The sequence below is a fragment of the Lagopus leucura genome, unplaced genomic scaffold, assembly GCF_019238085.1.
Source record: "Lagopus leucura isolate 7727_CA_CO unplaced genomic scaffold, USGS_WTPT01 Super-Scaffold_100048, whole genome shotgun sequence".
NCBI classification, from domain to species: Eukaryota; Metazoa; Chordata; class Aves; order Galliformes; family Phasianidae; genus Lagopus; species Lagopus leucura.
Window position 1 is genome coordinate 2,206,874 of NW_024962294.1, and position 10,661 is coordinate 2,217,534.

Sequence of the window (10,661 nt, forward strand, 5' to 3'; positions counted from 1 at the left end):
GCCTCACCCAGGGAAGCAGGAGCTGCCCAGCATCCCAGTGCCCTTCAAACCATCCCCTTTTGTATCCCCAAAGGAGTTGGGGTTGGGGTTTTAACAGTTCAGCAGTCAGTATGAGCTACAAATGCCCCCCCCCCCCGCGCCCCAGTGCGGCCTGTCTGTCTGTGTGTCTGTCTGTCCATCCCTTTCCCAGGGCAGGGGAAGTTGCAGGCGCCTGCTGGAAGTGCCTCACAGGAATCGTCCACATCCGCCACGCAAAGGTGAACTGAAGGCTGCTCTTCTCATGGCTGTCCTTACCGGAACGGCAGGCTGGGTTCCAGCTCACAAAATAAAACGTGTTTTGAGAAACAGTCATTGCTGTTGCCTGGCATTAACAATAGGGTCTGCTCCTCCCCCAGGTGGCAATCTGTGCTCTGTGTGGGAGGGCAGCAGATCCCAGCCTTGCCATGGGTTTCTCAGCCTCTTCCCCCTGTCCTTTTCCTCATCTTCCTTTGGAGCGTTGTTTGCCTTGCTTTGGCTGTATCCTGCGTGGGGAATGAGTGCTGCACGGTGGGGTCCTCCTCCTCAGATTGGTCCTGCCTCACTTTCAGTGGGGTTTGGCCTGTGCCAGCAGAGCTTGGACAGGACCTGGTGCGTGGGATGTTGCTATGGCCTCAGCTCCAGCACTGGGGTACAGCCCTGGCTGCATTGCCTGTACACAGGGGCATGCTGGATGCCATGGAGCTTCCATGGGGATGGGCAGGGCTCTTTTCCCTTCTCCTCTTTTCCCTTTCAGACACAGAACCTACAAGTGTCACATCTTTGTTCCCACTAGAGCCTGCTGGTTCCCTGCAGGTAGTGGTCATGTGGCTGCAGCCTGGGCTGTACCCCACTCCCATTCAGCACGGGAGGGATGTGGGGAGCTGAGGCCTCTCTTGGGTTCTGCAGTGCCAACTCCAAGGAGCTGAGGTCTGCCCACGTTTTGGGATGCTGGGAGTGGAGGTGGGCTGGGGCCGGAAAGGACACTCAGCCCTCCGGGAAGGGAAGAGGGCAGAGGTAAAAATAACCCCTGGGCTGGCTCTGGTCCCTGCGGCTTCCTGCAATTTACAGCCCTTCCCGGGGAAGGGGAGGCAGGAACCTGCCTGGATCCGAGCTCACTTTGACCCTTTCACCGCTGGCAGAAGGTACTGGAAGGACCTCGCTTTGCCCCGTTCCTGTGGGCTTAGGCAGGACCCTGAGGAAGGGGATTGTAGTGCCAGGTAATCATTGCCCTGTTCCCGATGCACCTGGTGTGTGTGGGGTCAGACACAGCGGGCTCCTCTGGGGGGAGGCAGACAATGCTGCTATGGCCTCAGGGGTCAGAGGGATGGAGGGGAGCCTGTCCCACAGCCAGGATCCTGGCTGCGATCCCGTAAGAAGAACTGGGAGATGGAGCCCGTGGCTGAGGGGAAGCCTGGGGTGTAAAGGTTGCAGGGACTGAGGGCTCAGTGCTGGCAGGGTGCTGGCACAGAACAGGATGTGCTGATGGGGCTGGGCTGGCAGGGGTTAATGGGGTGGCTCTTCCTCCCTCTCTATATGAGGCTCCTGCGGCTCTGGGCTCAGTTTGCTGCTGGCTGCTGGAGGAAACAGGAGCAGAGGAGACCAACCAGCACCCTGCACAGGCCCAGGTGAGCACGAGCAGCCCCAGCACCGGCACACAGCTGGGACATATGGGACCTGGGGCTGGGCTGGGGGCACGGAGACACTGCAGCCCGGGGGGGGGTGACAGGATCATGTACTGGGGGCAGCATCCATGGAAGCACTGCAGAGCTCTTGAAACCCATGGAGATGTGGGAGTTTGTCCCTCAGGAGCACAGGATCTGAAAAAATCTCAGTGCCTCAGTTTACCATCTGTAAAATGGGGGTGGATGCACTGCTGAAGCCCTTGGGCTGCGTGTGGAGGCAGAAGGCTCCTAGGCTGCCTGCTCTCTGGATAGCTGTGGTCTCTCTGTCCCCATCATCACCCCAGAGGTGGCTTTTCAGGGCCATTTGGGCCTCTTTTGCTCAGGGGCACCATCTGCTTTGGGCATTTACAGCCACCTCTGCTATTCAATTTATGGCCCCATTGCTGTGCGCCTGCTTGGTCTCAACATTGTCCCCCACCGTCCCTGCATGGGTGCTTGGTTAAAGCTGAGCAAGGGCTGTTTATTGTTCCTTGACACTCCCAAATGAGTGGTGATAGGAGAGGAATCGATTATCCCAGAGCCTGCCTTAGGGACCCCTTGTTGCAGAGGGACAGGACAGGAGAGGATGAGCCCCCAGCAGAGTTGTGGTGCCGACCAAACAGCCTCTGCTTAAAATAAACCTTCCCGGAGCTCCTTTGTTTTCTTTTCCTGAAAGGGAAACAGAGCCGGGAGCCCGGCCCAGCCCAGCACCGTGGGGAGCCACGATGCCCCGAACAGCACGGAAACCCCAGCAGCCAAAAGGGCCCCCACTGCTGGCACAAGGGGAGGGAGGGCTGGGGAAGCACACTGGCTTCCCCATACTGTCTTTGTTCTGCTGTCCCCGGGCTCGTAAAGATAAAGCAATGGCTCCAGTAAGTTTCCTGTACGAAGCTGCTCTTGGGATCTTGATGAAGCCGGCGGATGCCTGGTGCTTCTCTCTTCCTGCCCGTGATTGTTCCTGCCCCGGTTTGCAGGGCGCCTCCTGTGCAGGCAGGGACCAGTCCTGTCCCCCTGCACGGCTCTGTGTCGCTCCCGGTCCTTTTGCTGGTGGTGCCACGTCCCTTGGTGCCAACCTCACCCTCGGTTCCAAACTCATCTCTGGTTCCAACCCCATCCCCATCGCTAACCCCACCGCTCCTCTCTCCTCCCAGGACAGCGGCTGAGCGCAGAAGCTGAGCGCGGCTTTGGGGTCCCCATCCCGCACGGGGTTGGCTGGCAGGCGATGGTCCCACTCGGCAGCACCCCCCGAGCCGTCTGCGCTTCTGGCCGCGGCGTCTCCCCTCTGCGTTTGCTGAACCGGGGTCCCGAGTATCTGCGGGAGCAGCTGGGGGGAGGCGGCGGTGGCCGCACACCCAGCGCCGTGGAGCGGCTGGAAGCAGACAAAGTGAAATACGTCAAATCGCAGCAGGTCATCAACAGCCGACAGGAGCCGGCACTGCGAGGCTGCTCGCCCTGCTGTTCGCCCCGCGGCCGGCGACTTCTCGCGCTGCAGCAGCGCCACGAGTTCTGCCACGGCTCGGATCTGAGCTGTGAAGGCAGCCGCAAGGTGCTGCCCTGTCCTTCGTCCCCTGTGCCGCGGAGGGGAGGTGGCAGCAGGCGTCTGCTGAGACCCGACTCGCTCGTCATTTACCGGCAGAAGCGGGACTGCCCAGCGATCAACAAGGAGAACACCAAGGGCTACGGGCTGGTGCGACGCCTCTTCCAGGGGCCGCTCAGGGACAAACCCCCCAGCTCTCCCCCGGCCCAAGGGTCGGATAAAGCCTCCGAGAGCCCCATGCTGTGGGCGTCCATGGAACAAGCAGAAGATGTGCAGACGCCGGGTGCCGGCAGCAGCAGCAGCATCGTCCCGGTGCCTGGCAGCCCCGTGCCGCAGCCCCCCCACGCCTCCAGCCTGGCCCAGCCCCCCGCCTCCCCTGGCCCCAGCAAACCGGCACTCGGGCTGCGCCTGTCCCTGCCGCTTTCGGAGAAGGAGCGGTTCTTCAATTACTGTGGGCTGGATCGGGCCATGGTGGAAGGGCTGGGGAAGGAACGGTTTGTGCCAGCGGGATGGGATGCTGCCTCAGCGCGGCTCCACAGCTCCTGTGAGTGGGAGCCCAGCCAGGCGTCAGGATGCAGCGGTGAGGACGTGGGGCCAGGTGAGGAGGAGCCGGACGCACGGCTCTGCTCCGCCATTTCGGTGGTGGAGCGCAATGCCCGTGTCATCAAATGGCTCTATGGCTGCCAGCGAGCTTGGGCGGCCGCCAAGGAATCCACAGTCTGAAAGGAAGCACCCCAGCCAGCCGTGTGTGGGTCTAGGTGGATGATAACGGCCCCCTGCTCTTGCTGGATGTGGTTTGGGGAGTGGCAGCACCCTGACACAATGGTGCTGCTTGCAGGCCAGCAGGGACACCAAGTCTACCCTGAGCAGAGACAAGGTCTGCCCACAGAAGGGACAACTGCTTCACCCCTTGGATATGCTGCCCACCAATAGCTGCTTTTTGAGGTGTGGGTGGGGTGCCCAGGGACTTTCTTTGGGTGAGTCCAGCCTAGCCGTGGTGGCTGGAAGGCTGCTGTTCCTTACTGGTCCCTACCTCTTGGTCTTCCCTATTTCTGGTTGTGGTTTAGAATGGCAGCTTTCTCCCCATCAGCCTCAGTGGGAAAGGGGCTGCTAGGATGGGAGCAGGACTCTAATAAACAAACCTGTGGTTTTCTTCTAGCGTGGCTGCATCTGTGGTTTCTTCCAACAGTGCCTGAGTGGATGGGGGATGCTTTGAGGACTGAGGTGGCAAGCCTCCTCCCATCCCTCTGGAGGGTCTCAACCCGCTGGGGCAGCTCTGCAGTCTTGGGGATGGAATGGGGCTCCACATGTGGCAGGGCTGTTCTAGGAGACAAAGGCAAAGAAAGCACCACACACGCTCAGGGAGAAGGGCGCCGTGGGGTCTTTAGTGCCAAAACCTCCACATTGCCAGGGCCCATCACAGCATCACTGGCTGGCGCTGCCGCAGGGCCACGTTGGCATCGCCTCTTCTAGTTGCCCTTGGAAGCATTTTTATTTCGGATTTCAGCCAGTTTGCTGGCCAGGAAGCCCCATTTGAAGGCCCCTTCCTCTGGCTCTCGCAGGTCGCTGGGGCCCTCATCACCTGGTGGCTCTGTGGGACTCTCACTCAGCTCTGGAGAGGCCACCTCCTTGTCCGGTGTCGATGCTTGCTGCCATTTGGTAGCGAAGAGATCCCAAAAGCCGGCTGCTTTCTGGGCGGGAGGCAGCTCAGCTGGCACGGCAGCAAGGGGGCTAAAGGGAGAGCAGGGGAGGGGATGTGAACACAGGGACTCCTGAACCAGCTTCAGTGCTGGGGCATATCTGGGATCATAGGTGATGGGGGAACAGATGGGGATGCAGAGCCCAGGGCAAAATCTAGGCTATGGGAGCCCCCCTCCCTCCTTAAGACTTACTGGTCGGCGCAGGGCTCTGGGTTGAGCAGCTGGTGCTCATCCTCGCGGGTGAAGAGAGATGAGAGCGTCCTCCAGCCCCCCTGGACCTGGAGAGGAAGCACAGTGCGACTCAACGGGGCTCACTGGGAGTTATTGGGACTCCCGATCGCAGCAGCGCCCACAGCCGCAATCCTCACCTTCCGTGCCAGCTGGGACACAGGGCCGGATCCCTCCTCCATCAGCGCGGGAGGCTCCGCTGCCTCCATCAGCTCGGAAGGGTCTCCCTGCAACGAACCCAACCGAGTGAGAGCAGGAGGAGGGCAGGGAGCTGCAATCAGCCGTAACCCCCCCACCACTCCCCATTACCTCCTCCTGCAGCGCACCGTCAGCCCGTGCCCCCCCCAGGGTCTGCAGCACCCTGGCTTTGTAGAGCCCCCAGATGCCCTGGGTCATGGCGCGGGACAGAGGCGATGCGCAGCGGCAGGCGGGGAGGTGGGGCGGCTCTCGTCGGCCATCCGATGCCCTCATGAAAGTTTCAGGGACTTCGCTCCGTGCACAAAGGGGAACCTGAGCCCGGGTCGTGCTGGGGGAAAAGCAGCGGGCGGGGGAGGGCTTGGTTCACCCCAAACCCCCTCCCTGTGCCCAATGCGCACATCGGAGCGGCCCTGGGAACGGCCGAACACAATCAGGCAGCTCTCTGTAGAACCACCGCCTGCGGTGGGTGCGTTTTAACGCCCGTTTCGTGTGCATGAAGGAACCGCAGGAGCCACGCAGCGCTCAGCTCCGCAAGCAGGGCGCAGAGAAGCACACACAACTTCCGCTCTTCCAGCGCATGCGCAGTACAGCCGGGCGGACCTGCTATCGTAACGGCAGGGGAGCGACGCCGGACGAGCGTGTGTCCGCCCCAGCGCCGCGCTGCTGCCACCTGCTGGCCTAAACGCGACACTGCAGGCACTGCTCCGCACCCCGCGCCGCTGCGTTAAGAGCCGCTGTCCCATCACGTTCCCGAGCAGCAACTAAACTAATTAACAATTCCTTTTCCTCCCTTCTCACGTCTGCTGGCTTAAAACAACACAAAAACTCTCGCATCTCCAAAGTCAATTAATCACTGGGCTAGAAATTTTGACATCGTAATTAGACTTCATTAATGGATTGCCGGAGGCTGCAAGATGGAAATGTGGTAGATGAGCCTCCCTTTGCATCATCCTTCAGTTAATTACATGCTTATCTTGGAAACAAAAGATGCTGCACACAATGAAAAACCTTATTTGTATGTCCGAAAATATGCATTGGTGGATGCACAGTGAATATTTGTTGGAATGTTGGAATGGAAAATGTGAAGTTACCTTCCCTCCACACAACCCGCCCTTTTCACCACATTGCCAACAAGCCCTGAGATCCTTTAGATCTTCTGGTGAAGCAATTTGCAAAATGCTGTCTTCTGGGACTAGGAAAAATGCTTGGCTGATCCTCCTGACCTCCCCTTGGTGCTGTGCATCAGAGACCTCTGCTCCTCCCAGGGGATGAAGCTCCATCTGCACACAGATCTGCCTGCACCACCCCTCTGGGGAAGGGATTTTCTCATGCAGGTCACTGATATCATAACACAGAGCCATAAATAATCAAATTTAAAACGTGCTTTCAATTAAACCGAGGGCTTTCCGTTCGGTAACATCTTTCAGCAGCAATTTGGAACACCAACACCATATAATTGCTGCTAATAAACATGCAGGTAGCAGATAATCTTAACCACTTGCTAAGATTGTTTCTCCCAGCGACATCAGGCACTGCAGCCTGTCTCAGCTGTGTGAATTTACTGTTTCCCTGCAGAAAGCACTGCTCTCCCTGCCTCCAAATCCTCCTTTGAGGCAATTCAGTCAACAGACAGCTTAAGGTGCTGCTAAATTGAGGTTGTGAAAATTATTTCTCACTTTATGTCCCACTTGGGAAGAAGCTCCACCAAGCCCACACACAGCGCCCTGCGTAATGCCTTTAATGATGGACTCAGAGGCTCAGAGCTCTGGAGATCAATTTTAGGTGGCTTTATACTTCAGATAGTCATTTGGATTTATTTATTTTTTAATCACCCACCACAGCAGGAACTGTTTGTGAGTTTTATGGTTGTTGTGGTATTTTATCATTCCGTGGCCTGCTTCCCACTATTAGGATCAGGATTAGACCTGAGATAATGCTACATGCTGGACAGTTATCTGTCCTTGGGCAGTACCATGGTGGAGATTGTTACCCCACTTCTCCCTAATGACAGCACAGGGGCATCGTGGAGCACTCCAGGCTCAATATGAGGTGCTATGCAGGTGGGCAAGGGGAGTCACTGCTCTCCCACATTGTCCTATGGCAGACGAAGGGCAAAGCAGATGGGTAGGTTCCCAGCTGAACAAGGAGGTGCGTTATTATCCAGCCCACTGAGCACATCACACACAGCTGAACCCCATCATGGATGATGGACCAGTCTGCAATTGGAGAACAGCCCCCTCTGGAAAGCTCCTGGTGACATTTCTGGGTTCACAACACGCTGCTGCCCACAGCTCTCACGCTGTGCATCTTTCTCCCCCAACCCAGTGTGATTCCTGCTGCAAAAAAAACCCCAAATTTCAAACAGAGAAGGGTAAAATGTCCATTCCATAAAATGCCCTGAAATGTGGAAAATGCTGGAGCTGATAGCGAGGGCTACTTGGGGAAATAAAGGATTATTTTCAAATATATTTATGTAGGAGATCTTCATTGCAGCAGGTGTAAGGGAAAAGAAAATTTAAGGTTGAAATAACTGTGGGAAGAGAGAAGTGAAAACATTCATAAGCATTCCATAAAATGAATGTTGCAGCCCAGTCCGCTTCAGGTCCATCCTTCAACCAGCTCCATTTTATAAGTGGAGACAGCAATGGAAGAAGCACTGCTCCAGATAAGCTGGCATCAGAGTGGCAAAGGGACAACTTGACCACAGCCATCTGGAAACAGGCTTTGGTACCACAGCACGACCTGATGTGGGTCAGCAGGCAGCCAGGTGTGTGGTGTGGGCATGTCCTGTGTTGAGAGCTCCAGATAATGGGATTGTGCAGAGATCTGCACACCACAACAAATGGCAGAAAATGAGTCAACTGCCCCCATGGAGGAAATCCCTGCCTGACCTTTCATACGGTTCACTTTTGATGCAATCACCTGACGTTTATGGGTTTTGTCAGTATATCCACAAATTAGCCACAGTGTCCAACCAGCTACTAGGAAGAAAGTAATTATGGGCACCACTGCTAGAGCTGATAGCGAGGGCTACTTGGGGCAATAAAGGATTACTTTCAAATATATTTATGTAGGAGATCTTCATTGCAGCAGGTGTAAGAGAAAAGAAAATTTAAGGTTGAAATAACTGCAGGAAGAGAGAAGTGAAAGCATTCAGAATTGAGATCTAATCTCAGCACCTCGGGCAGCAATGGAAACTCTTGAAACCCAGAAGCTGTTTCCTGAGAAAACTCACAAGGAGAAGGCAGAGGTAGATGGAGGTTTCTTCCCACATTTCAGGGCACATCCCCATGATCAGAATTCGGGAAGCAGAGACATCAAGCCAGCACTCAACCCCGAGGCACCCCTTGTCATCACACTCATCCCCATGCACCCAAAGGAACCACAGCTCGTGCTGGACCCTGCTCAAGGGGAATGTCCCCACCACATGCGGCACTGGATGGAAGCCCTGCAGCACAGCAGGACACAGAAGGGGCTGAGAAAAGACCCCACGGTCCTGCCGAGGACAGCAGGGTCAGTCCTAAAGGGCTCACCGCTCTGGGACATCTTCTGAAGGATGCTGCAGACGCGAGGAGCGCTTCCAGCAACACTCGAGCTGCTTCTCAAACCAGGCTTTTCATCCCCGTTGTACCGCTGGGGTGCTCAATCCTCGCTATATGTCAGGCTGGTCACTAGATGTCCCCATCTGAATACAAATGGCAATCCTGCCCCCCCCCCCCCCCCCCCCCCCCCCCCCTTCAACCAAGGTACGAACCAGTCTCACAGCCCCCCACTGCTCCCCGCTTGCTCTCCTTGACACCGACAGTAATTAAAGATAACACCACTTAGCCTCCTGCCATTTGCACTGAATCACTAATGTTTGATTTGTTTAACCCTTGCGGCAGAAAAGTTAAACAAACAAGCAAGCAGCTCAGCAGGGTGTGCAGCATCAAAGGGAATGGAGGGTGGCAGGAAGGCTGCACCCAACTTGGTGCGCCCTGTTTGCACCTTGCATCCTCTGTGCACCACCAGGCTCTGCCCTGCCCCTCTCTGATGCATTCTCATCCTTGTGGCTTGGAGGGTGGCAGGATCCTGGAAGGAAAAAAGCAGTACGTGAGATTTTACAGTGCATGGAGATTCAGTACTGGGATAAGGGTGAGGGCACCTGCCACGATCAGAGCTCAGCTGTGCAATGCCCTAAGCAAGCCACTGCATGTTTGCTCTGCCAGGAGCAAAGCGCAGGACCAGAGACCTCCAAAAGTCTCCGCAACTCACACAACCACGGCTCTCAACATCCCTCTTCTCCACAGGACTACAGAATCACAGAATGGCCAGGGTTGGAAGGGACCCAAGGATGATGAATCTCCAACGCCCTGCTACATGCAGGACCACCAACTTTCACATTCAATACCAGCCCAGGCTGCCCAGGGCCCCATCCAACCCAGCCTTGAACACCTCCAGGGATGGACGGGGCATCACAGCCTCTCTGGGCAGCTGTTCCAGCACCTCACCACTCTCATAGCAAAGAACTTCCCCCTGACATCCAACCTCAATTTTCCCTCCCTTAACTTCAAACCATTTCCCCTTGTCCTGCTGTTACCCCCCACTTTCCAAGAGTTGATTCCCCTCCTGTTTGCAGGCTCCCTTTAGGTACTGCAGGCTGCAATGAGGTCACCCTGCAGCCTTGTCTTCTCCAGGCTGAACAAGCCCAGCATCCTCAGCCTGTCCTCATAGGGGAGGTGTTCCAGTCCCCTGATCATCTTCGTGGCCTCTTCTGGACCCTCTCCAACAGCTCCCTGTCTTTTTTGTACCCACACACCCATCCCTGACCTCATGCTGTGGGGACAGTCAGAACATTTTTCCTTTAGATCTGGGTTGCTGCTCCTCTGGCAGCACTAAGCTGTCCCCACGCTCCTTTCCAGCTCCTCTGTCTTTTTTCACCTGGCTGCTTACCTCAGTATTTTCAGGTCATTTAAGCTGCTTTATTTCGTTAAGGAAAAGCAAGTGGAGACTGTAACTGGAGTTGGTAAATCCTTAGACCTTGACCTCAACGTTTAACTGCTTAGGCTGATGCTTTCCATTTCTCCCAGCTGTGCAAAGGAGAACGAGGAGCTCCATTTCCCACAGAGACAGCAGGTGAGAGTGCACCGTGTGCAGGGATGCAGAGCTTTGGGTTCAGGGTTTGCTCTGCTCCCCATCAGCCGTTCGAGTTTGTCGTGGTATCACACAGCATCCGGGGGCTCTAAAGAGATCACAGAACTGATGGTGCTTTGTGACAAGGAGACAGAAGGCTGAGTCCATAATATGTCCAAGAACTGCAAGACATCATTTCTCACATCA

At 56.2% G+C, this 10,661-nt stretch overlaps 2 protein-coding genes across 2 annotated transcripts; one reads left to right on the forward strand and one right to left on the reverse strand.

Moving 5' to 3' along the window:
* The first annotated feature begins 1,013 nt into the window (after positions 1–1,013).
* Positions 1,014–4,374, forward strand: FAM110D (family with sequence similarity 110 member D). Its single transcript, XM_042885263.1, has 4 exons — positions 1,014–1,032; positions 1,158–1,235; positions 1,557–1,643; positions 2,831–4,374. Exon 4 carries the CDS (start codon positions 2,902–2,904, stop codon positions 3,937–3,939), a length of 1,038 nt encoding a protein of 345 aa, XP_042741197.1. The 5' UTR covers positions 1,014–1,032; positions 1,158–1,235; positions 1,557–1,643; positions 2,831–2,901; the 3' UTR covers positions 3,940–4,374.
* CUNH1orf232 (chromosome unknown C1orf232 homolog) lies at positions 3,593–5,968 on the reverse strand. The gene is made up of 4 exons (XM_042885264.1): positions 5,454–5,968; positions 5,285–5,371; positions 5,109–5,194; positions 3,593–4,947 (listed from the first exon to the last, which is right to left on the reverse strand). Exons 1-4 carry the CDS (start codon positions 5,613–5,615, stop codon positions 4,686–4,688), a joined length of 597 nt encoding a protein of 198 aa, XP_042741198.1. The 5' UTR covers positions 5,616–5,968; the 3' UTR covers positions 3,593–4,685.
* Between the last annotated feature and the right edge of the window lie 4,693 nt (positions 5,969–10,661).

Bases quoted from the DNA above. Each gene is read 5' to 3' on its own strand.
- FAM110D (XM_042885263.1), top strand. From the start codon at position 2,902: ATGGTCCCACTCGGCAGCACCCCCCGAGCCGTCTGCGCTTCTGGCCGC.
- CUNH1orf232 (XM_042885264.1), bottom strand. From the start codon at position 5,615: ATGAGGGCATCGGATGGCCGACGAGAGCCGCCCCACCTCCCCGCCTGC. The intron at 5,372-5,453 runs GTAATGGGGAGT...GGTTCGTTGCAG, and splicing joins ACGGTGCGCTGCAGGAGGAG to GGAGACCCTTCCGAGCTGAT. The intron at 5,195-5,284 runs GTGAGGATTGCG...CTTCCTCTCCAG, and splicing joins TGTCCCAGCTGGCACGGAAG to GTCCAGGGGGGCTGGAGGAC.